This window comes from Microtus oregoni, unplaced genomic scaffold (genome assembly GCF_018167655.1).
Source record: "Microtus oregoni isolate MIOR12 unplaced genomic scaffold, Mior012 000041F_ref0000270, whole genome shotgun sequence".
NCBI lineage: Eukaryota > Metazoa > Chordata > Mammalia > Rodentia > Cricetidae > Microtus > Microtus oregoni.
The window spans coordinates 8,568,571-8,593,085 of NW_024543208.1; the positions used below are offsets into that span (position 1 = coordinate 8,568,571).

The window sequence follows — 24,515 nt, forward strand, 5'->3', positions numbered from 1 at the left end:
CTCTGGTGGTTCTTTCCACAAGGAGCAGTAAGTGGTGATGTCCCCACAATGAGTGCTAGTGAATTTTGTGTTATCCGTTTCCCATCATGGATTTTAATGTTGGCTACAGGCTGAAATTAAGCAGCGTTATAGAACAAAGAGCATTGTAGATCAAATACAGAGTTCTTCAGTGCGTTGAGAATAAAATGTGTGTTGTTGGGTCAGGGAAATGGATGGGCAGTAGGGCTGTTAGGCCCACTCTAATGACCAGTGTATCCTGTAGCCAAACTTTTGACAAAACCTGTGAAGAAGAAATTGAAATTTCCTTCTGACATTTTGATTGTCTAATTTATTTGTTGTGTCTAAGTGGAAGGGAGGTAGCGTTAAGACAGTGGAGACAGGCTGGGCAGTGGTGGTGCACTTAGGAAGCAGAGGCAGGCAGATCTCTGTGAGTTCGAGACCAGCCTGGTCTACAAGAGCTAGTTCCGGGACAGCCTCCAAAACCATAGAGAAACCCTGTCTCGAAAAACCAAAAAAAAAAAAAAAAAAAAAAAAAGACAGTGGAGACACACTGATACCACAGGTGCTGAAGAGCCACACCAATCTGGAATTGGATGAGACTATTCCTGAGTGAATTGTCTCCTCCAGAGGGTTCTGCCTGTGGTTTCTTTTCTCAGCCACTCAGTGCCCTGTGGAATGGTGTGTCCCACCACATTATTTAGCTAGTTAAAGCCCAGGCTGGTACAGACTCACTGTGTGGCAGAGGCTGGCTTTGAACTCCTGATGTCCCTACCACCCCCTCCCCATCTGCAGAGAATTTACAGGGTATGTCAGCCTGCCTAGCTGTTTAGGTTTTTGTGCCAAGTGCTGTTTGCCTTTACTTCTGACTCAGTGCCACCCTGCTATTTACCTAAATATCAAAATACTGCGGTCTGCAACTTTGTTTTCAGTTTGGGCTTAGGAAATCAGCAGAGCACATCTTCTGGAATTCTTTCCTTGAGAGGACCGAGTCAGTACTGAGTGAGCCCCTGGTCATGGTCTCCATATTTCAGTACCCTCTCACATCAGGTATTCAGAGGACTGTATTTATTGTGATTACTGGAACCTTTTTTAGGTTCCTTTTCAGTTTTTTATTTTTGGCTCATTGTTTAAAGTATTTTTTTTTTTTTAATTTTAGTTTTGGGCCTTTAGAACTTGATGCTTCTTCAGAGTAGATTACAGGGTAGGAAGCTAAAACCATTGGCAATTCATATCTGACAGCTACTTGTGATGATGTTGAATCCTGTCCTTGTGCCTTCTTTCCCAGTTCATCAGCTCCAATAATTTCCACAATTATTTCAAATTGTTTTACTATTGTCTTTTGCAAAGGCTGAATCTCCTGGCCTGTATATATTTCTAGTGATTTCATTAAGGCACCAAGCCTCTGGTCCTCATTCTGCATTTGTGATTCCAAGGTCTGAAATTTCTCCTTTAAAGATAACATCTCATACTTGGACATTACTTGAATGGCATGCAGATTGCTCATCGCTTAGAGGTATTTTTTTAATTTTAATTTTGGTGTATGTGTGCATAAATGCATGGAGGTCAGAAGTTGGCCCTCTCTTCCTATTTGGTCTGTGAAATAGAAGTGTTGTATCTGGACCTTGGTGCAGAAAATGAGTTATTATCCCCATCTATCCCTTTGCGATTCAGTTTTTCTTGACCATGTTGTCAGGAATAGAATGTGGTTTTTGTTTGTTTGTTTGTTTTGCTGACTTCCTCGGCTAGGTAGCATTCATGAACAGTGAAGAACTACCACATCTAGAAATTCTATATAAGTCATTGTTGTATTCCATGATCTCTTTCCTTGTTGATTGGCAGGAAGTCCTTAGAAGGCATATGGGCTTGTCTTTCTTGGAGAACTAATAAATTGTATAAGCTAAATTGGGGGTAAGGAGCCTATGGAATGGATTAGTCTAGGGCAGAATGTTGAGTAGCCGTAGGGGGATAAAGGAAAATTCTTAATACTGGAGACTAGGAAGAAAGGAGGAGGAAAAAAAAAACTTTGCAGGAAATTATGGGACAGATTCTTGTGAGGGTCCTGACATGTTTAGCAGTTATTTCATTGGTTCTATTGGATGATGATGCCCTTTATTCAACAGATATTTCCGTGTATCTTCTGTTCCACACAGCAGGGATTAAAGTAGTATGCGGGACTTGCATTGCCAAACCAAAGCTTATCTAGTTGGCTAGGTGGATAGAGTGGAGGCAGGAAGAGAAGGATCAGGACTGGATGGGGCAAACAGTGGTTTCTCGTTACTGTTTACAAATTCATTGTGAAGGGCCCAAGAGAAGCCTCTCATGTTAAATAGGCATTCTTGAACTGAGACAATCCTGACTGTTCAGCCTTCACTTGGTGTGCACCTTCACCAATACTTACATATCTGTGTTAGAGTTTAATTGATAAATTAGACAGAGTAAAATTTAAAAAGCAGCCAGTTGTAGCAATAGTCAGTAGTAAAATATGTGAATGTGGACTCTTTCATAAAAATACTGCACTGTGCTAACTGCTGTAGGAAGTCTTACCGCCACTGGTTACCCACCCGCCTCTTACACTATTTATGCCAAAGTAGAGCATGTGTCTGGTCTATTTTCCGGCTGCGGGATTCAGTTTCTGATCTTCGTTCAAGCAGAGGATTCTTATTTTTGAGTCTACCCCTAAATAAATGACTATTTCTCAATTCTGAGCTAGTGTGGGATTTCTTTTTAGCTTCCTTCTTCATTTGGCGCCCATGTGGATTCAGACTCTATGCATACTGGGTAGACAGCCTAAAGGCCTAGCTGGTCCAGGGCCCAGACAATCTCCCAACCCTGCCCGCTTGGCTTGCTTTTGCCTAAGCCATTTTTTAGAACCCACACCGCAGTGGAGTTTACCGCATGTGGCAACATGGAAGTTTCCCAAGCTCACGTATGACTGCTGTGTTCCCCGGCACGATTCCTCGCCTAGTGGCGAGTTGTACAGCTTCCAGTTTCTGATCCCTTCCCACAAGTCTTTTTGCTTTGTATATGGAATTGATTTAATTGCTTTTAATTTGTCAAGCAAAGCATATTTCTCAGTATTTAACCAGCACCAAGGTGGAAAACTAAAGCAACCATTCCTGTCGCCACCGGTTGCATTGCTTCTAGTCGCAACTCTGCAATCACGACATCTGCTGGACAATAAAGATTACAGTTTACCAGATCACATAACAGATAATTAATAAATCAATATGGCACACTACATTAATATTGAAACTTTTAGTAACTTTTTTGCTAATGCTATGGATTGTATTATATGAGGCTTATATGGTTATTGTGATACTTCAATTTATTGGGTATTGGGACTCGGCTTTCTCCATATTCTATCATTAACAAAGAATATTGCACTTTTAAGAATGGTACAGTCTTTACATAATGGTACAGTCTTTTAATAATGAACAGCTAGTTGACTGGATTAATACCATCAAAAATTACCTGAAAAAAATATTACTGTTTATAAGGATAACATTAATTTGACAGGCAAAATTGAATCCATATCTGTGGGTACTAAGAAGTTATTTGAAAGAATTCCTTCTGTTGAATTTTGACAATCAAAATTTGTTAAAAAGTTATGATTAAGTTAGCCGATAGAGTATCTATCTCTCCAGGATGGCAATCTGCATGCCATTCAAGTAATGTCCAAGTGTGAGATATTATCTTTAAAGGAGAAATTTCAGACCTTGGAATCACAAATGCAGAATGAGGACCAGAGGCTTGGTGCCTTAATGAAATCACTAGAAATATATACAGGCCAGGAGATTCAGCCTTTGCAAAAGACAATAGTAAAACAATTTGAAATAATTGTGGAAATTATTGGAGCTGATGAACTGGGAAAGAAGGCACAAGGACAGGATTCAACATCATCACAAGTAGCTGTCAGATATGAATTGCCAATGGTTTTAGCTTCCTACCCTGTAATCTACTCTGAAGAAGCATCAAGTTCTAAAGGCCCGAAAGGATCCAAAGAAGGTAGATGAATACCTATAGAAATGAATGATCTAAAAGAAATTAAGCAGGTTGGTATAACTTGCAGTTTGCATTCTGTATTTGTTAGGGAGATGATAAAGACATGGTCTTCTAGCATTAAAGCAACACCACATGATTTGTTTCAGCAGTCATGGATGATGGGCCTCAATTAATGTTTAGAATTTATTTCAGAGAAGAGGCAAAAAAAATTGGAACCATAGAGAAAAGCAAAAGGTCTTGAGCATTCCCAAGATCAAATTCCTGGTGAAGGCCCTTATGCTGACCCACAGGTTCAAGCTTTTTAAGATGAACAAATCTTGTCCCTATGCCATTAAAGCAGCCTTAAATGCTTGGGACAGGATTCAATAACTAGAAAAAAAATAATTGAATCATATACCAGGGTTAAATAGGGCCAGAGAGAACCCTTTACTGAATTTTTACAAAGATTACGTAAGGCTGTACAAATAGGAGTAACAGACCCAGATGCTAGATGAGTACTTATTGAATCTCTAGCTTTTAAAAATGCCAACTTAGAATGCAAAACAATACCTGGACCTTTAAAGGTTAGATGAGCACCTATGGATGAATGGATCCTGCATACAATGAACATTGAGACATTTGATTATAATACTGAATCTTGGGTAGGAGAAGCAATATCCAAAGAAATGAGGAGACATCAAAATTCCAAATTATGGTAGAATAAGGCACCTGAGAAGGGACTGTAGACAAGGAATTCCTAGGAATGGCAAGAATAGGAGGACTCAGCCTTCAGATATATGTAGAAGGTGTGGCAAAAGCCAACATTGGACCAATGAATGCAGATCAACAAAAGGCAGACAAGGCAACTCAATACCATGGGGAAACTCCTTGAGGGGCCTCTCGCAGACCCCCAAGTCAAAAGTGGCCCAGACATTCCCAGTTACTACGAAGAACATGTCTCACCAGGAAAATTAAAAAATCCAGAGCCTTCTGTAAAAGACATACTGCTCTAGATAATGGCATACACATGAAGGATAAGTCAAAAATTCCAATAGGAAATAGGAAGCATATATTCTGACAGACTTCTATAAATGATCAAAGACCAAAGCTAAGAGTGTGTATAAATGGCATTGTAATTGTTGGTTTGATAGACACAGGTGCAGATGTGAATATCATTATTCCAGAATCTTGGCATCCAAATTGGCCTCTTCAAAAGGCAGATATTCAATTACAAGGAATTGGAACCATATCTCAAGTTAAACAAAGCACGAGATAAGTTGACTGTATTGGGCCAGAAGATCAAAGAGGGAAGCTGAGGCCATATGTGGCTAATATTGCAGTAAATTTATGGGGTCATGACCTGCTACAGCAATGGAATACCCAGATTAACATTCTTGCAGTCCTAAAAGCTCATAATTCTGGGAAGGATATTATAAGTTCAGGCTGTACAAGAACATAACGCAACTAACAAACCTTTAGAGGTACCAACAGCCCTACCTTTAAAATGGTTAACTAAGAAGCCTATATGGCTTAAGCAGTAGCCTCTAGCTGAAGATAAGTTGCAGGCTTTAGAACAGCTGGTACAATATGGTATGAGATGTTCACCATATTGAAGAAATCAACCAGCCCTTGGAATTCTCCTGTGTTTGTTGTAAAAAAGAAATCTGGTAAATGGAGAATGAAGAAATCGATCAATTTTTCATTGGAAGCATATTGCATGCCTAGAATTTCATAAAAAATATTATGTCAATAGCAAAGGTTTAAAGAGAGTTTTCTATTACATGACAACAAGCTAAGGAGATTATAAAGAGATGCCCTACTTGCTCTTTCTGTAACCAACCACTGGTACTTGCAGGGACTAACCCAAAGGGCATTCAAAGGAATGAAATCTGGCAGGTGGATGTGTTCTACTTTGAAGAATTTGGAAAATTAAAATATGTACACCACACCATTGATACTTATTCAAATTTTCAGTGTGTAACTGCTTTAAGCTCAGAAAAGTCTGCTTCAGTAATCACACATTTATTAGAAGTTATGGCCATCATGGGTATATCTGCACAAATAAACACAATGGAAGCCAGGATATGTGCTATGTTGGGGAAGGGGTTTTGTTCTTGTTTCCACAGGAGAAGAAAAACTATGGATAACATCAAAATTAATAAAGATTCAGTTTGAGAACGAGAAACCTCTTGAGAAGGAGAAATGACAGCTCATCCACAATTGTGACAACTATACAGATGATAAGGAAACCTCATAAGGGTTGGGGCAGGGTTCTGTTCTTGTCTTTGCAGGAAAATCCTAATCTTCAAAAATTCAAAACACCCTGGATATTTGAATGCTGACACATGGAAAAATCCAATAAGGATCATCAAGAAAAACAAATATGACTCATAAATACAGGTGATAAAACATATACATGTATATATGTCTGTGTATATATATATATATACATATACATATACATATATGTGTGTGTGTGTGTGTGTGTGTGAATATATAGAGCTGGCTTTGGAGTTGGACACTGGCTTTGTCCCTCTCTGAATCCAAGCATGTTGTTAAAATAAAAATTCAGAGTTTCTGTCTCATGTCAGGAGCCATGATATGGGACAGAAAGAAAAATGAATTTAGAAAAAAATTTACTTTTCTTCATATCTATTTTTGTCTCTATTGTACTTTTTATTGAATATATATGTCTGCATATGTCTATATAAATGATGTTTAAGTTTTCCACAATGAACAATGAATTTTCCTGCAGTAATCTTTGAAGTTTTCATAAAGAAGATGGGGCCCCAGAACAACAACTCCACCTGGTTGATATGACATCTTGATGCTCATAGTGCTACTACAAGACCTGTTTTGGGGACCAGCTGCTCAGTGATGTGGGAGTGTCATATATCAATCTGTTGCTTTCATTGGTTAATTAATAAAGAAACTGCTTGGCCTGATAGGTTAGAACATAGGTGGGTGGAGTAAACAGAACAGAATGAATATAGCGGACAATGAAGACTACTGAGAACTCAAGAACAATGGCAATGGGTTTTTGATCCTACTGCACTTACTGGCTTTCTGGGAGCCTAGGCAGTTTGGATGCTCACCTTACTAGACCTGGATGGAGGTGGGCGGTCCTTGGACTTCCCACAGGGCAGGGAACCCTGATTGCTCTTTGGACTGACGAGGGAGGGGGACTTGATTGGGAAGGGGGAGGGAAATGGGAGGCGGTGGCGGGGAAGAGACAGAAATCTTTAAAAGTAAATAAATAAACAAACAAACAAACAAATAAGAACATCGGAACTTAAACATCATTTTACTTTCATAGGATCCCATAGAAAGAACATTGCCCCCATGACAGCTAGAAGTAATTCTAGAAGATGATGTCCCTTCTCCCAACAATGTTTATCCTCAGGGTTAGGGACATCATTTAGGGGTTGATTATAATTAATATAGAATTGGGTTTTGGGGGTAAATTTTATTTGAACAAAATAATTTGAACAAAAGGAATTTCTTTGAACAAAAGAAGGGAAAATTGGATGGTATAATAGATTAGTATGAGCTTACTCCCACTAATAATAATAGTGAGTAATAGAGTGCATACTTGTGAGTTATTATTTATAGGCAATTACATTGGTATAGATTATTGTATATTGATACACAGTAAAATTATATTGAATATTGTATGCATGTATGCTTCTACCTCTGCTTAAAATATTCTTATATATTTATATATATTTATCATATTGCATTGTACATTTCTACCTCTGATCAAGATACTTATACATTGTTTACATTTTGAGGTCATTGCCCTTATTTGTTGCACAGTTTATTGTATAATATTCTAATATGAAATCTTAGTCTTTAAGTTATATAGGTATTAAGAATTATAGATCAATAGTCATCTATGTTTGTCATACTTATAGTTAGACTAATCAGGTTCTTCAGATACATAGAGATTATATTCTACCTAGATAATCTTCAACCACTTTAAAGATCTATAGGATATGGCATTTAAATGATTTAAGGTTCTGTTGAAGTGAGACACTATTGCTCCTGGCAGCACCAATCTATTCCTGAGGGAGTGTTGAGCACTGAAGACACTCCACTTGGAGGTTGTTTTCTTCTTGGCAAAACTGGCCTTTGGTCAAAGAAATGTCCATGCCTCAACCACTGACAAGGTATATGGTATCCAGAAATGAATAAGCAGGACTGTCAAATCTTGCCAAGACAGGGTAAGACGGTTTTGAAAAAATTCCTGCCTCTGAAAATGGTCTCTCATTTATTCTAGGCCTTAGCCAAAGTTGGTTGCTTCAATGTTGCAAATGAGATTTTGGGTGATTGCCCAGGTAGCCAGTGGTGTCTGTCATTTGTTGCACATTTTGAAAGTTGCTTGATTGTACTTCCTGCTTACTCAAGTAATATTATTTCCCTTCTCAGATATTTGATGGGGTTTGAAGACTAGATAGTTGCACTTACTTTTCTCTCATGTCTTGGCCAAGTTATTTATTATACAAGATTTATAATATAAATTATATTATATTTAGGATAATATAATAATTGAATGTACTTGTTCTTATTGTATATAATTTTGTATTAGGCTTAGAACTCTCTTATTTAAACAGAAGGGGGAGGTGTTATAGGAAGTCTTACAGCCACTGGTTATCTGCCCACTGGGACATAGCCTCTTATACTATATATGCCTATGTAGACCATGCACCCGACCTCTTTTCTAGGTGTGGGATTTGGTTTCTGATCTCCATTCAAGCAGAGATTCTGATTTGTGAATCTACCCCTAAATAAATAACTGTCTATTTCTCAATTCTGAGCTAGTGTGGGATTTCTTTTAAGTATCCTTCAGGCTAACTTTATTGTGATGATGTGAGATGATATGTGGTGGCGTGAAGTGTGGTAAATGACACAGGCATGATACACTGTTGGGTGACTGTATAAGGTTTTCTTGATTGTGAGCATCACGGAACTGTTCTGTCAGTCTTGACTGCTAATTAGTTAACAGGGAGGTAGCGTATACAGTGTGGATATGCTGGACAGGCCACTGGGCCTTGTGGAAGAATCGATTCATCTGAAGGGCATAGGAAAATCATTGAAGAGTTAAGGGGGGAGCTTGGGGAACCTACATGATTAGATTTTTGTTTATTGCAGTTCTTTGCTTGCCTTGGGGATGGATTGTCACAGGGCTCTCATGCTGATGCAGACATCCAGATAGATGATGACAACTGAGACCGCAAGTCTGGGATGGGAGGGAGGCGAACAGGTGATAGAAGGTGAAATGGACACAGTGGGCTTTAAGGGCTTTGGGAAATAGGAGGATGATGTTTCCAGTTAGGACAGGAGCTCTGGCGTCTGTGAGCATCTATGTGTGGAGGGGGGGCAAGTGGAGGGGAGGGTGCATGGAGGGAAGGGTGAGTAAAGGGGGGGGCGAGTAGAGGGGAGGGTGAGCAGAGAGGGCATGAGTAGAGGAGAGGGTGAATGGAGGGGGTATGTGGAGGGGCAGACAAGTGGTGGTATGGATGAGGTGAGGGCCAGGGGAGGTGCTGGCAAGCAGAAGTGAGGGGTAGGGCAGGTGAGGGCTGGGGAGGTGAGCATGAGGGGATGTGGGCAAGCTGATGTATGGGTTTCTAGATTCCTGGCATGTGCACAGGTCTGGCTAGACAGGTATAGAAACCTGGCTTGCAGGTCTACCATTTTTTCAATCTCAGCAGTGTAGGTGTCCCAGTTAAACTCCCAGAGACCAGCAGCCAGATGTCACCTTGATTTTTCCATTAGGATATAACCATTTGGTAAATCTCTAGGAACAAAATCTCACTTAGCCCATATTTAAGTCAAGGTCACAAGGTTAGCCCAGCACAGCAGCAAGGGTCATTATTTATATCCAGGTGACATGGATCTGATCAGCCACACAGAGGAACCTGCTGTTGGGCATGGCGAGCTGGTGAATCTTGGGGTCTGGCCTCTACTTGCATGGTTACTGCCAGTGTCTTGCTGGATTCCCACCACTGTAGTGTTGAGACAAGCAGTTCTGCTTTTCGTCCTGCTCGGCTCCTGCATGGCTCGATTTGCACCCAAAATAACTTCCCACAGGGCAGGTAACCCTGATTGCTCTTTGGGCTGACGAGGGAGGGGGACTTGATTGGGGGAGGGGGAGGGAAATGGGACGCGGTGGCAGGGAAGAGACAGAAATCTTAAATAAATAAATAAACAAACAAACAAATAAACAAATAAATAAAAGAGATAGGTCCAGGATAGGCACCAAAACTACAGAAATACTCTGTCTCAAAAAAATAAAATAAAATAAAGCATTTGGAAAAGAAAACATACAAACTGTATTCTTTTAAACACTGCTTGGCCCATACAAACTGTATTCTTTTAAACACTGCTTGGCTAACTTTCATATCTTGATTAACCCATATCTAATAATCTATGTAGCACCACGAGGTGATGGCTTACCAGGAAGATTCTAGTGTACGTCCATCTTGGGCTAGAACTTCATCACGTCTGCCCTGGAGAGGAATGGCATGGCGTCTGGCTCACTTCCCTTCTTCCCAGCGTTCTGTTCTGTCTACTCCACCTACCTAATTTTCTGACCTGTCAGACCAAGCAGTTTTCTTTATTGATTAACCAATGAAACAACAGATTGACAAATGACCTTCCCACATCACACCATCTGTTTCAAAGGGTCATTATTTTCCCTACTTTAGTTTCTTCATTTTGGGTTTTGAGCTGTTCTGCATCTGAAGGTGATCATGTTGGGAGCCCTATAGGTTGACTATAGCCAATAGATAGGTTTTCTTCTAACTAAATAGTATTTTTAAAAGCTTGGATTTGTTGCTGGCATTTAAAATATTGTATTTCACAGAAGAGTGAGTTCACACTGTTCTTGATCCCAAAGATGTAATGCCTGTGGGTGTCTTACTAGCTCAAGACTTCTGCCCTACGTGATGGGCTGAGCCGCCAGTGTCCTTTAATTGTCTAAGTTCAGGCGCCCACTTTCTCTTTTAAACTTATATTTGGTGAGGTTTTGCTCTCCATTTGCTTATTAATTATGTCAGAGCTGAACCCCTAGAGGGCAGTATTGCGCCTCACTTTAGGTTTCTGGGCCAGCAAGCTGATCCCATGGTGCTCTGATTCCAGTGCACTACTAGGTGTTTCTGCTCCCTTCTCACCTCACTGTTGTCAGGGAAGCCAGGTGCTTCACGAGGGCAGCTCTGCTAAATCTCCAGGCCTCTACTGTACAAAACTAGGTTGCTTTCTAGGCTTAGGTAACAAAGAACTCTTTGGTGAGTTTTCCAACAAAGTAACAGTTGAATATTTAACAGGCAGGGCTGGTTTTGGAGACATAGTTTCCTGGACAAAATGCTTGTCATTTGAGCACAAGGACCTGAGTTCTGATTTCCAGCACTCATGAAAAGCTGGATGTAACGATATGCATCGCGCGCATTGTAAGGCAGAGAGACAAACGGATCCCTAGAGCTAGCTTGCTAGCCAGCCCACAAAGCCAAAATAAGATGGAAACACAACTGAGGAAAAATTTGGACATTGTACTCTAACCTACACACACACACACACACCCACATGCACAAGTAGCATGCCAGCTGTCATTTGTTGATTTCAGTTGTATGTCAGAAGTGTACTTTTTTCAAGTTGTCCAACACAGGCTCAGAAAAGTAGAATGACTTAGCTTGGTCACAGAGCAGCTAATCAAGCACATTGAGTTTGGTTCCAAAGAGGGAAATGTTCACATCTTCTAGAGGGCGTTATGGTTGTAGGTGGCAGCGTTTCTCTCAGACTCAGAGATGGAAGGTGCAGTTAAGGAACTCTGGTTTTATCAGGAAGGATAGAAAGGGGTTTGGGCAGAAGGTATTAATAACATATGCAAAGGCATTGAGGAACACGAAAAGCTTTGGGGTGAGCTGTCTGTGAGCTGCTGAGTACTGATCAGGGTCCGAATGAAACTCGGTTGTTATGACCTAAGAGCAGGGTGACTGAATGCCTTATCCTGAAGTCTGACTGTTATCTTGAGACGGGTGTTTTTAAGCATTGTCTGCTAGCTGTGGAGAGATATCCCCGCTTTTTAAATCCACACCCACCCAAACAGCTCTTGATTGGTTGTTTGCTTAGACTTCAGGGACAGATTTCTTTCAGAGAGGGGATTTCTTACTCAGTGGTCTGCTTCTGCTGGTGAGGGATGCTGAAGGTCTGAGAAAGTGCATGACTTGACCAGCCCAGGTGCAGCTCAGAGCTAAATTCCTGGATGAGGCTAGAGACACGTGGACTCATTAACATCCCATAAATTCTGGCCAAGCTCTGTGACCTGTGAGAGAATGCAGTTCTGTTTGTGCGTATTTATTGGATACATCTACTTTGAAGATGTCTGGCCCGGCTTCCTACCTCCTCCTGCTCCACTGAGCTAAGAGAGCAGCTCAGAATTAATATTTAAATTTTGTTCTCTTTTAGACTGATTGAGGAGTTGAAGCTGTCTTTGAAGAGCAAAGAAGCTTTAATTCAGTGCCTTCAAGAGGAGAAATCTCAGATGGCATCTCCTGACGAGAATGTGTCATCTGGAGAACTCCTAGGACTTTCTGCTACTCTGAGGGAAGCAAAGGAGAGAGACGCTGAGGTGAGGCGACAGGGCACAGCAGGAGGGGGAGCATATCAGACTGTTCATGGGAAGTGGGGCACTCTTCAGTCTGCACGGTTTGCACAGTAACTTCCACATGCAAGTTCTCTGTCAGCTGAGGAATCTGCAGGATCCCCCTTTGTTCGGGGCTGCCTTTGTTCATGTGTCTTTAACTTGTGCATCTGTGTTTTACCATGTGTTAATTTGCTGTCACCTTGGGGCTTCTTTTTCATCCTTAGGGCTTTCTTAGTGTGAACCTGTGGTGCATTGTTCATGTCCTGTTTTCCTTTGTTGTTAGAGGCTGGCTTGTCGTCCATATTTGGTGTGAAACATCAGAGTCTGTGTGGGAAGGGGACTGGTTCAGGGCCTGGCATCATATGAGATGTTCAGTATCCTGCCCTGCTCCGGCCTCCCAGCCCTTTGGCCAAGTAGAGATTGTGATCTCCTGCCTGAGTTAGGACCAGCCTTAGACCAGTCATCTCTCCAGGTTCTAAGAAGTGGGCTGTCAGACCTGGGCCCAAATCTCCTGGACTCCTCTTGCTCTTGTGGTTTCCAGGGGAAGCTATGTTGACCTTCCATTCCCCTTGGGTGGAGGAAGTCAGCTGCATGGTCTGTCCACATCAGGGTATGTTCTGGAAGCTCCAGAAAGGTCGTGATTTCTCTATGAAGCAGGGTCCTTGTCCTTGTGACAGGAGCAGATTCTTTAGCCTTATCAGTTAGTTTTTATTTGGAATGGGGTTGCCACTTCAGTTCCCAGGCTGTTTTCTAGTGGGCCCTTTACCTTTTCTCCTGAAGCACCTGTTTTACTCTGTGAGACTCACAGTCAAACTGTGGGCAGCTGCTGCACACTTTTCCTCCCTCAAACCACGTCGGACTACGAAGGAGGGCACACCTGTGTTAATGAGGTGTGCAGCATTGGGGGAGTGAGTTGTGAGGTGCTCACTCAGATGGCTGTGGGACAGCCTTCGGCTCACTCATGAGTACCTTTTCCTAGGCTGCACAGAGGGAATGGCAAAAGAGAGAAATCACTGGGAAGAGAAGATCCAGGTATGTTGATTCATTTTAAGACTGTTCTGAAGACTTTTTCTCCTCTTGCTTCTCATTTATTCTGAGTGCAACAGATAATTCTTTGTGACAAGAGCTACCATTGATCAGATGCCACTGAGCGCCTGTGATGCATCCAGCACAGTAGAGGTAGTTCCTCTGTCCTCGCCATGACTCTCATTCCCATGTTGTAGATGTAGTAGCTGAGGCTCAGAAAGGTGAAGTCACTTGCTCATGATCCCATAGCTGGAGGGAGGAATCTGCCTGTTTGATTCAACAGCTGGGCTCCAAGTGCCCTTAGTCACAACAGCTGCAATTTGTACAGTGCCTGCCAGCTTAGAAAGTACTTTCTCATCTATTATCTCATCTGATCCTCACAGCAGCCCAGGAGGGAGGCAGCAGTGATTTTCTTAAGACGTGAACTCAGACTATAAATGCAGGGCTCAGTCCCCATCAAACCAAACTCTCTGCCAGCTTTTGTAGCATTAAGGAATGAAATTAATGATCTGTTATTTCCTCCAAATAACCTGGTGCAGTCTCGAAGACTCTGCTGTGACTATATTCAGATTTTAGAAGGCACTGGAGTCCTTCCCATAGGAATAGCTGTCAGCTTCTCAAATGATCAGATCCCCTTCCCTTCACCTGGCCCTGTTGCCGTGAGCAGTAACACAGTAACTGGGAGCTGATGCCACAGCATTCGGCTCTACTAGAAAACATTATTCACAGGTTCTGATCCCAGAACCCACATAAATGTGGAAGGAAAAAAATGACTCTTACAATTTTCCTCCAACCTCCATACACTTATATCAACACACACACACACACACGCACGCACGCACGCACACACACACACACACACGCACGCACCACATAATAATACATAACAGAACTTTGAAATCCCTGATTTTTATGAGAGAATGATGGATTCACTGGACTCCATCCTTCCGTGATGTCTGCTGTGTCATGGTGGTCACTAAGTATAGAAACAGAGCAGTTTTCGCATGTGTCTTTGAAGTGGATAGCAGCACTGGGTTTGGGTTGGAGCTGAGTTTCCTTCAGGACATTTAACCTCTAAGCCAACTATTTAGCTTTTCTAGACAAATTCGCGCCCTTCTAAAATGGCATCCGTCCTGTGTATTTTAGCAGTAAAGAAATGAGTAATGAAATATCGTATGTGAGAGTGACAAATGGAGTCTGGACTGTCCACTGGAGTCCCTTGGACAGTGCTAAGTGTGGTTCACGCTTTTCCAGTCAGCCAAGCTACACATTTCATTCTTCCTTGATCAACAGCAACCTCTGCTCCGATAAGCGTGCTTGTCTTTTCCTTTCAAGCCGACTGACCCCTTAGAGAAAGGGGCCAGAAGGTCCTTGGGTAGAGGGGCTTGGGCATGCTAGTAGCTCTTGCCCAAGGCTGCTGTAAAGGCTGCTTTAAAATGCTGACCTTTTTGTTTCCTGGTGGCATAGCTGTGGTCTCCATGGGCCACCAACAAGGAGACTTTGTCACCACTATTTATTTCATCACTCTACTGTTCTGGGCCCTGGGCACAGCAGGCAGAGTCAAGTCAGACACTCTCTGATGGCTTCTGTGTAGAGCTGCGATGGAGGTGCATGTAGAACTCAGTAAAGTAAACTCAGTGCTGACAGTGGAGTAGACCAGATTTCCCAAAGGAGCTCAGCCTCTATGGTGCTGGACCTTTGGGGAAGAAAGAAGGTTTCACAGAGGAAGTCAGAGCTCCTGGTGCTGGGGTGGGAGAGGCAGAGATGCATTCCTGGTAGAGGGAAGAGAAGATACCTGCTCCAGGGTGGAGGTGGCAATGAACCTGGCACCTGGGAAGCCTGAGTGGGGCTAAAGAGGGGCAAGTTTGTTCCTGTGTACCCCTAGGTGTGATTAGAGACGTGCAGCATGTCTGTGCTGTCCTAGTCATGCCCTAATATCTTCTCAGTGTAAGCCCTGGCTTCTTTGTCCATTCTCCAGAGAGGTCTTTTTTTTATTTTTATTTTTTTTTAAGACACTGTATTTTGTAGCCGTAGTGGACCTTGACCTCACTGTGTAGACAAAAATGACCCAGAATATCTGACCTCCCTGCCTTCAATTTCCATGTGCTAAATTTCATGTGTGCCATCTGTGCAGGACTGTCTCATTTCAGTGACTTCTATTTTTCTTCAAGATTTTTTCATTCTTGTTATTATTATTTTTTTATGTGTATGGGTGTTTTGCCTACATGTGCACCAAGGGCATGCTGGGTGTCTACAGAGGCCAGAAGAGGGCATTGGATTTTCTTGAACTGGAGTTACAGACAGGTACAAACTGTTCTTTGGGTCCTGGGATTTGAACCTGCGTCCTGTGGAAGAACAGACACTCTTAATTGCTATGCCATCTCTCAGTCCTTGTTATTTTTATATTATGCATATGTGTAAATGCCAAGCATGTGGGTATCCATAGAGATGGAGATCATAAGAGTGTGTTGGATCTCCTGGAATTGGACTTACAGGTGGCTGGCAGCCGCCTGATGTCAGTGTTAGGAACTGAACTCAGGTCCTCTGGAAGACCAGTATGAGTTCTTACCACTGAGCCATCTCTGCATCCTTCCTTCCTTCTGTCTTTTATTGTTCACATTGCATTTGTTGTTCAAATGAACTCTTGCAGAAAGAGGACGTGAAGTGCAACTTTATAAACTGCAGTGGGGTAGGAGGCCCAGCACCACACCGCTCTCCTCCCTTGACTGCTTGCTACAACCACATCTCATGCTGATTCTGGAAATTGTCCTTGTATCACTGAATGCCTATACCTCATTAAGATTTTGAAGAAATTGCCTTTGTATATTTAAAAGTAACCACGGAGCACTTTGACAAGCTTGCTCACAGCAAAACCTGATAAGGTTGAAAATTGATGGATGAGAACCTTCTCATTCTCCATCTGGCTAGAGATAAAACAGACTTGCAGGATGGAGAAGTATGAGGGCCCAGTTTTTCATTTCTAATGTGATGTTAAGATTTATTGGATATTTTAGTTTTCAAATAATTCACTTATAACCAACCCACCTGCTCTGAGAGAGTCCTGATATGCAAAGGCAGCTCTCAGCTCAGTGTTGGTCCAGAGTGCACCTACAAATCTCAAAGGAAAATTCCCCATTAGTATAGAAATTCAGAATGCCAAGAGGCAGCATCCTGCAAGTCTTGGATGCAGTATTCACTGGGGAGCAGGGTGGAACTGGTATAGGATTGAGGTTTCCAAACTTCCGCCCACTCCTGTGCTTGTGGCAAATAAAGCAGCTGCACCCTGGGGCACTGAAGATTCCTTGGAATTTTTGCTTTTTGCATTAAAAGCAAATACAAGTTTCTGTGCTCTTTCTCACACCCGCTGAGTCAGTTTTGGGGATGCCCAGGAACATCTCGTTGCATGATTCCTGTTTTCAGCCAAGGTTTGTGGTTCCTACTCCTATGGCTTCTTGGGCTCAGACTGAAAAACCAGAGCTGTGAGCCAGGTGCAATAGTGGACACCCACAATCCCTGGGCTTGGAGAGGCAGGAAAATCAGTAGCCAGGGTTGTCCTTTGCCTTATAGTGAGTTTGAGGCTAGCCTGGGATCCATGAGACCTTGTTTCAGCAAACCAAAACAAGTCATCAGTGCTGTGAAAAAAAATACAATAGACTATCTTTCATTACTATTGCTTGCTTCACTTATTAGCAAATACTAATTGTACACATTCCTGGGATTCACCAAGACATTTCCATATATGCATAATTATGTATGGATCATGTCTATTCCTTCTTCTTATCATCATGTTCTGTCTAGCTCTCTACTTCCTTTCCTGTTCTGAGGTATTCCTGTTTCCTCTCAGGTTACTTTATGTTTGTTTGTTTCTACATATGGCATGAACATACAATGACTATTCTCTATATGTGGCTTATTTTCCATGATGTGATGTCCTGCAATTCCATGACAGACTTGGGAATAGCCTTCCATCTCCATTGTGTGTGACACACTCATCTGGTGATGGGCACCTAGGCTGCTTCCATATCTTAGCTGGTGTGAGAAGTGACCTAGCAAACCTAGGCTTGCAGATATAGGAAACACAACTTATAAGCATCAGTGAAAACATTATTGTCAATCACGCAGACCTCTTTTCTTCAGTGGAAGGAAGTAATGATGTTTAGTCACCTGGAAAGCCTGAATGATATGTTTTCCATCAGCCTAGTGACCCTTTGCTATTCTAATGTTAGCTAGCCTCGCACCGTGTCCCCCAGTATCACGAGTTTTGACTCTCAGGGAATAGAACAGATTCCTTTGAAAGAGACCCTATGTACTTTGCATTCTCCACAAATAGAATCTATCCTTATGCTCATCACTGATGGTTCCTCTAGCCCACTTGTCCATGTTCCTAATGCTGTGACCCTTTAATACAGTTCTTTATGTAGTGGTGACCCCCAAACTAAATTATTTTTGTTGCTACTTTATAACCATAATTTGATAGTGTTATGAATTATAATGTAAATATCGAATATGCTGGATAGCTAATATCCATCCCGCAAAGGGATTAGGACCCACAGGTTGAGAACTGTCTGCTACTCTAGGCCCTAGCTCTGAACTCTGTTTATCAGCCAATAGAATTCATTCTTATTGTAAAGGTCACAGTGCTTTGCTACTTTGCAAAGGAATTTCTATGTAGCCAGCCCTGAAGCTTTGTGCTCTTGGATCGTTTCCCTGATCACAGTGAAACTTGGGGAGGGAAGTGGCAGGTCACAGACAGACAGACACTGACATGGACCCAGGCAGATATCCCTTGGTCTCTTTTGTGTGCTGACTTCATTTCTCCAGGAATGGGATCACAGCATAGTTTTCAGGAACATTTATTATCTTTTTCTTTGTTTTTTGACAGTAGTCATGCAAACTGGCGTGAGGTGGTATCTCATGAAGTTCTTTTTCCTTAAGATTTTATTTTATTTGTAATTATGAGTGTATGTTTGATGTCTGTATAGGTATGTCCATATGAGTGCAGTGCCGTGGAAGCCAGAAGACTTTCAATCCTGTCCTAATTAGGGTTTCTGTTGCTGTGACAGAAGACCATGACCAAAAACCAAGGTGGAGTGGAAAGGGTTTATTTAGCTTACACTTTAGCATTGCTGTTCAGTTCATCACTGTAGGAAGTCAGGACAAGAACTCAAACAAGTCAGGATCCCGGAGGTGGGAGCTGATATAGAGGTCATGGAGGGGAGCTGCTTACTGACATGCTTCCAATGGCTTGCTCAGCCCACCTTCTTATGGAAGCCAGGACCAGCCACCCAGGGATGGAACCGCCCACCATGGGCTGTGCCCTTCCCCATTGATTTCTAAATGAGAAAATGCCTTACAGCTGGATCTCATAGAGGCATTTGCTGAGGCTCCTTCCTCTGATGACTCTAGCTTGTGCCAAGTTGACACACAAAACCAGCCAGTACAAACCCCTTGAAGCCAGAGTTACAGGCAGCTGTGTACTGCTTGATGTGGGCGCTGGGACCTGAACTTGGGTTTTCCTTCTGCAAGACCTTGAGGTGCATCTCTTTAGGTCTTTAAACCTGTTTTTGGTGCAGGCTTTTGTTGCCATATGCTTCTCTTTGCTTGTAGTGCTTTTCCTGTGTCCCTTAGCTTTTGGTGTATTTTGTTTCCATTTTCACCTGTTTTTAAATTCCACTACCCTTTAATTTTCTTTTTTCTTTTATTGAATTTCTCAGTTACCTGCTGTTTGTTTAACAGTGTATTGTTTATTTTTCACAGAAGTATGTGTGTGCCATGCAAGTGTGTCAGTTTGTGGAGGCCAGAAGAGGGCTCAGATCCCCTGGTGCTGGAGTTACAGGCTGTTGGGTTCTTTTAACTTAGATAATTTCTGAAGTTTGGTTTCTAGGTATCCCATCTCTGTGTATTCCACAATCCCTTACGACCTGAGAAGACACAGGAAATCATTGTTTTTCATTTGTAAAGACTAATTTTCTACCTTAATATATAGTCTCCTCTAGGGAAAGTACCATGTACTGATAGGAAAAAAAATGTTTGTTTTGTAAATGTTGTATAGACTGATCTGTAAATATCTGTTAACCCATTTATCTACTACATAGTTTAACTCTGGTGTTTATTTCTTTATTGTTAGAGAGTCTATCTTAGGAAGAATCTAGTATTAAGCCCTATTGTTTTAGGGCTATCTCTTGTAGTAGGTGTAATGTTTTATAAATTCAAGTGCTCTATACTGGTGCCTATACATTTCTAATTTGTTAAATTTCCTTTTAAAAAACATTTTAATGTTATTATTTGTGTATATGTGCTGGTGTTTGTGTGTGTGAAAATGTGTGTGTGTGTACATGCATGTGTGTGCTTGTGTGTTGTCTACCTGCCGCATATGTGTTGGATACCTACCAGTAGATCTTGTCTAATGATCACAAGCTCCATTAGATTTTTCTGGTTTTCAACAATCTTTGCTTTCCTTTCTGACAGAGCCTTGCTTGGTATGATAGTCTTGGCTGACAGTTACTTTCTTCAGCACTTGGAATACGTCAGTCCACACCCTTTGCTGATTTCTGGGAAGAAACTTGCTGTTAGTTTTAATAGGCTTGCCCTTAAATGTGACTTGATATTTTTCTCTTGCAAACTTCAAAATTTTTTTCCTTTTTTTGTCTCATGTGTGGTAAGGATTTTTTTTGTCATATTTTGTTTTTGTTGGTCATCTTTATGTTTGGGTTCTGTAGGGTTACTGAATCTGGGTGTCCATGTGTTCTCCGCTATCAGGAAGTTAGTTTTGTTTTTGTTTTCTTGTCTCATTGAGTAGTTTTTGTATGCCCATTGCCTTTATTTTCTTCCATGATAGGAAGGCCAGTGACACAGACATTGACCTCCTGACGGTGCTCAGAACTCCCATACTGCTTCACACTTCCTCTTTCCTGCCTGCCTGTGATGTCTTAAGACCTGTCTGCAAGTTCCAGGGCTCTTTCTTTTTAAAAAATCTGATTTATTGATATTTTTGAAAAATTATCATTCATTCTTTTTCAATATTTCCCATTCATTGTATATTGATTTCCTGATTTTAATTGTTGACCTGTATCTTTCTGAAACTCACTGACAGTTTTTTAGGCAAATGTTTGTGTTTGTGTGTGTGTGTGTTATGTTCATATGAATGCAATGTCCTTAGATGCCAGAAGTGATAGATCTCCCTTAAACTGGAGTTACAGTTTGTTGTGAGCCATGTGACTGAAAGACCCTAGTTTTCAAGGGCGATGGGAGAAATCCCCCCAGTCTGAATAATTCAGAACAACAGATGCAATCAGCAAGAGGTGTCTTTATTGATTACACAGGCACCTGCGGGTGCACCAGCATCTTAGGCCAACCGAGCACCCCGGGCAAATTCAAACAGCCATATTTATAGGGAAAAATGATTACATAAGAGGGTATAGCACAAGCATTTTATTGGCTCTTAAATTGGCGGGCTTAGCTCACCCTGGGGATGGACCCATGTCTATTCTCAAATTTCCCCGAAAAACCATAAAGCCAGATAAAACACCCTGTAGCAGGTTGACAGTTTAGATAAGATGTCTTGGAGGGGGTGGAGTAGTCCCGAAAAAACCAGAAAGCTAGATAGAACACTCTGCAGCAAGTTTGACAGTCTAGATAGAATGCCTTGGGGCGTGGAGTATTCCTTCTCCTTAGCCTAGTCAGTGAGTCTGCAACCCATAGATACCCAGTTTTATCATCGGCTGAGCCCGCGGGCCCAGCTAAATTTCAGCAGAGTTTAACACAGTACGTGGGCACGGGGGTCTTTCAAGTATGGGGGGTCTTTCATGACATGGGTGCTGGGAACCAAACTTGGGTACCCTGGAAGAGGGGTGTGCCCTATTAATTGCATAGCCCTTTAACTAATGTTAAAAACATTCTTTTGAATTATTAGGAATTTTATTTATTTTGATAGCTTTAAAGTTTATTGTAAGATTTGTAATTCATTTATAAATTTATAAGAGGTTTAGGATATTGGATTGGGTGTGTTTTTTTGAGAGAGAAATAGAATTTAGTATTTACTTCAATTTAGTAACATGATCTTAAATCCTGATACTTAAAGTTTCTTAGCTCCTTGCACTCCATGTAGGGAGGGTGATTGCATCACGGAGTGCTTTGTGACACAGGTGGCACCATGATTGCACCTTGGAAAGTGGCATGCTGCTTCCATTGAGTTTTGGGGGGCTTATGTATGACATATGCTCATATGGAAGGACCTAGGTGCAGACCGGCCAAGCATCCGGAAAGTGTCTGAATGAAATGGCGGGTGATAGAGCTAGTTTGAGATAAGCTGAGGCTCAACGTTGCTCCCTAGAAGAGCCAGGAATGGGCTGCTTCCTCTTGATTTTTTGTCTGCAGTTTCTGTCCCCATGTGGCTGGGTGAACGCAAAGACATAGGGTTGGCAAATGGCCACAGTTGCCCTTGTGAGAGTGGTGTTCTGAAGGAGGCATGTGAAGGAGATGCCCTGAGAGGAAAGTCTGAGCTCCTCCTAATTGTGCAGTGTAAACCCTTCCTTAGTCTGATCCTTTCCATGGGAGAGTTGTTCAGTAGATTTGTGACCAGAAGATTTATGGGGCCATCCTAACTGCAAGGAGGCATGGTGCCCTTAGCAAGAGCCCAAGTTGCAGATTCCTCAGCTTCCCTATTCAGACCTAGGAGGCCCAGCTCTGTTGGGAGGACTGAAGCCACCATTTCCTCATCAATCTTCTCTGTTGTTCCTGGATTCTTAAGGAAGAGTATTCAATTGGTTCATTCAGTTGGACATGATCCTTCCCTTCCCCAAGTAGTGACAGCAACAACAAAGAACTCCAAATCTTTCTGTCAAGTGTGACTCCAGATAAGTGATGTCACAGCATTGTACTTTGACTCTCACACTCGTGTGCTTTCATCTGTCCAGGGCCTAGATTAGCTCTGGGATGCAGTGGTGGTCAGCAGGGCGGGATTCACGTCCAGGTTCTCTGTCTCTGTCTCTCAAGTACTATACTAAGAGAGAAGAGATTTGTTGCACCTCAGCCTCAGCCTTCATGCTGGGCACTCATCCTGCCCTCTTTTGTTTAACCTCAAAGCCCAAAGAAGCTACCTTATCATCTCTTTTCTGGGAAGGGAGCCCTCATGTCCATGGTCAGCAGTTGAGCCATGAATCAAGGCAAAGTCTGTTTGTTTACACAGCCCTGGAATATTGAAAGGAGGTTTGAGGGAACTACCCAAGGTCACCAATTTTCAGTTCTGATTGTTTTGCTTCAGCAAGGCATGCCATCTCCATGCCTCCCCGAAACATTTATTTTAACTCTGTGGGTTGTGAGTGCATGAGTCAGTTGGCTGTCTTTGTGTTGCCATGGCAGCTGTTCTTCCTCAAGGCCATCTTAATACACATCCTCCCATAGCCTCCAGGCTCTTTGCTTTAAGGCTTTTCCCATTGCTGACCATATGAGTAGGTAGATCCTGTTCCTGCTTTATCCTTTTAGAGGAGGCCCCTTACATTCAGCTGCATAGACATTATAAAATTGAGTTGTGATATTGAAAGTATTGCCTAATGAAAGTCCAAGGTGTAGAGTGCTTTAATACTTCTCATCTTCACAGTTGATGTTGAGACCACAGAATTTGGGCCACACTGGCCTGGTTTTCAATGTCAAGATTAAAAATTACATAAATCTTTGTCCTTCTCTCTGTCTCTATGAGCATTGTTTATCTTTCTGGGAAATAAGACATATGTGTGTGTGTGTGTGTGTGTGTGTGTGTATGTATGTATGTATCATGATGATTATATATATGATGATCCTTACCATGTATATAAAGTCAGCAGTATCTCACACCACAGTGCTCTTGGCCCATGGTTGGCTTGGAGCTGGTACTCAGAAAATGGTGAGTCCCATAACTGATGTAGTCATACTAAGGGAAAGGGCTTGTCTTCTTGGGATTCTTGACTTTGCATTGTTCCTTGATGATACTATGGGTCATATACTCCATGATGCTTATTCTCTCTACCCCCCACCTCAGCTTCTCTTTATTTCTCTCGTTGTACACCAAGGGCTATGTGAGGCCTTAGGTTTCTCCCCCTAGTCTTGAAGGGTGACACTTTGTAGAATTATGGCACAGACCATTTTCACATCTTAACTTGTTTTGGGGTACATGTGTCAGAACGTGACCTACTCTAGTAACCTTTATCATATGTTCTCTTAGATAGCTCAATTAAAACTCTTAAAGCAAATGATAAAGGAGAGTAGAATAAATGATTATGGGACATAAATACTATAACAGTGTTTCTCAACCTGTGGGTCATAACCCCTCTGGGCATCAAGCGACCCTTTCACAGGGCTTGCATAACAGATGTCCTGCATATCATGTATTTACATTATGATTCATAACAGTAGAAAGTTACAGTTATGAAGTAGCAGTGAAATAATTTTATGTTGGAAGGTCACTGTGTTTAAGGGTCACAGAATTATGAAGGTTAGGAACCATTGTATTAGAACTTGAATCGTCCTCAAAATATGGGTCTAAGTGTTTGTTTAAAGAAAAGAGCTGAACATAGCAACTAGTGTAAATAGGCTTATAGTACCACACACATAAAGAATGCACACCTAGCATGAAATATGAACATTTAAATAATTGGAATACCATTTTTATCAAATAGACAGCAAAACAAATATAATCAAAACATGGTCCTGGATTAGAAATGACTAATCTCTTCAATGAATGGCGTTTGGACAATAGTAATTGTGAAATGCAAACTGTAACCACAGCAAGATATCACCTTGAAGCTGTTAGCGTGGTTATTACCAAAAGGTCGAAAGAGAATGAGAGTAAAATTGAAACTTTATCTCATACCTTATTAAAAATGAACTCAAA

The 24,515-nt window shown here is 41.7% G+C and overlaps 1 protein-coding gene across 1 annotated transcript in view; it reads left to right on the forward strand.

The window, feature by feature from the left end:
* LOC121433820 (multiple epidermal growth factor-like domains protein 9) overlaps window positions 1-24,515 on the forward strand; it is a 100,582-nt gene that overhangs the window by 38,535 nt on the left and 37,532 nt on the right. The window contains exons 6-7 of the mRNA XM_041632454.1: window positions 12,445-12,607; window positions 13,602-13,654. Coding sequence (XP_041488388.1) covers window positions 12,445-12,607; window positions 13,602-13,654 — 216 coding nt within the window. The remainder of the gene's footprint in view (window positions 1-12,444; window positions 12,608-13,601; window positions 13,655-24,515) is intronic.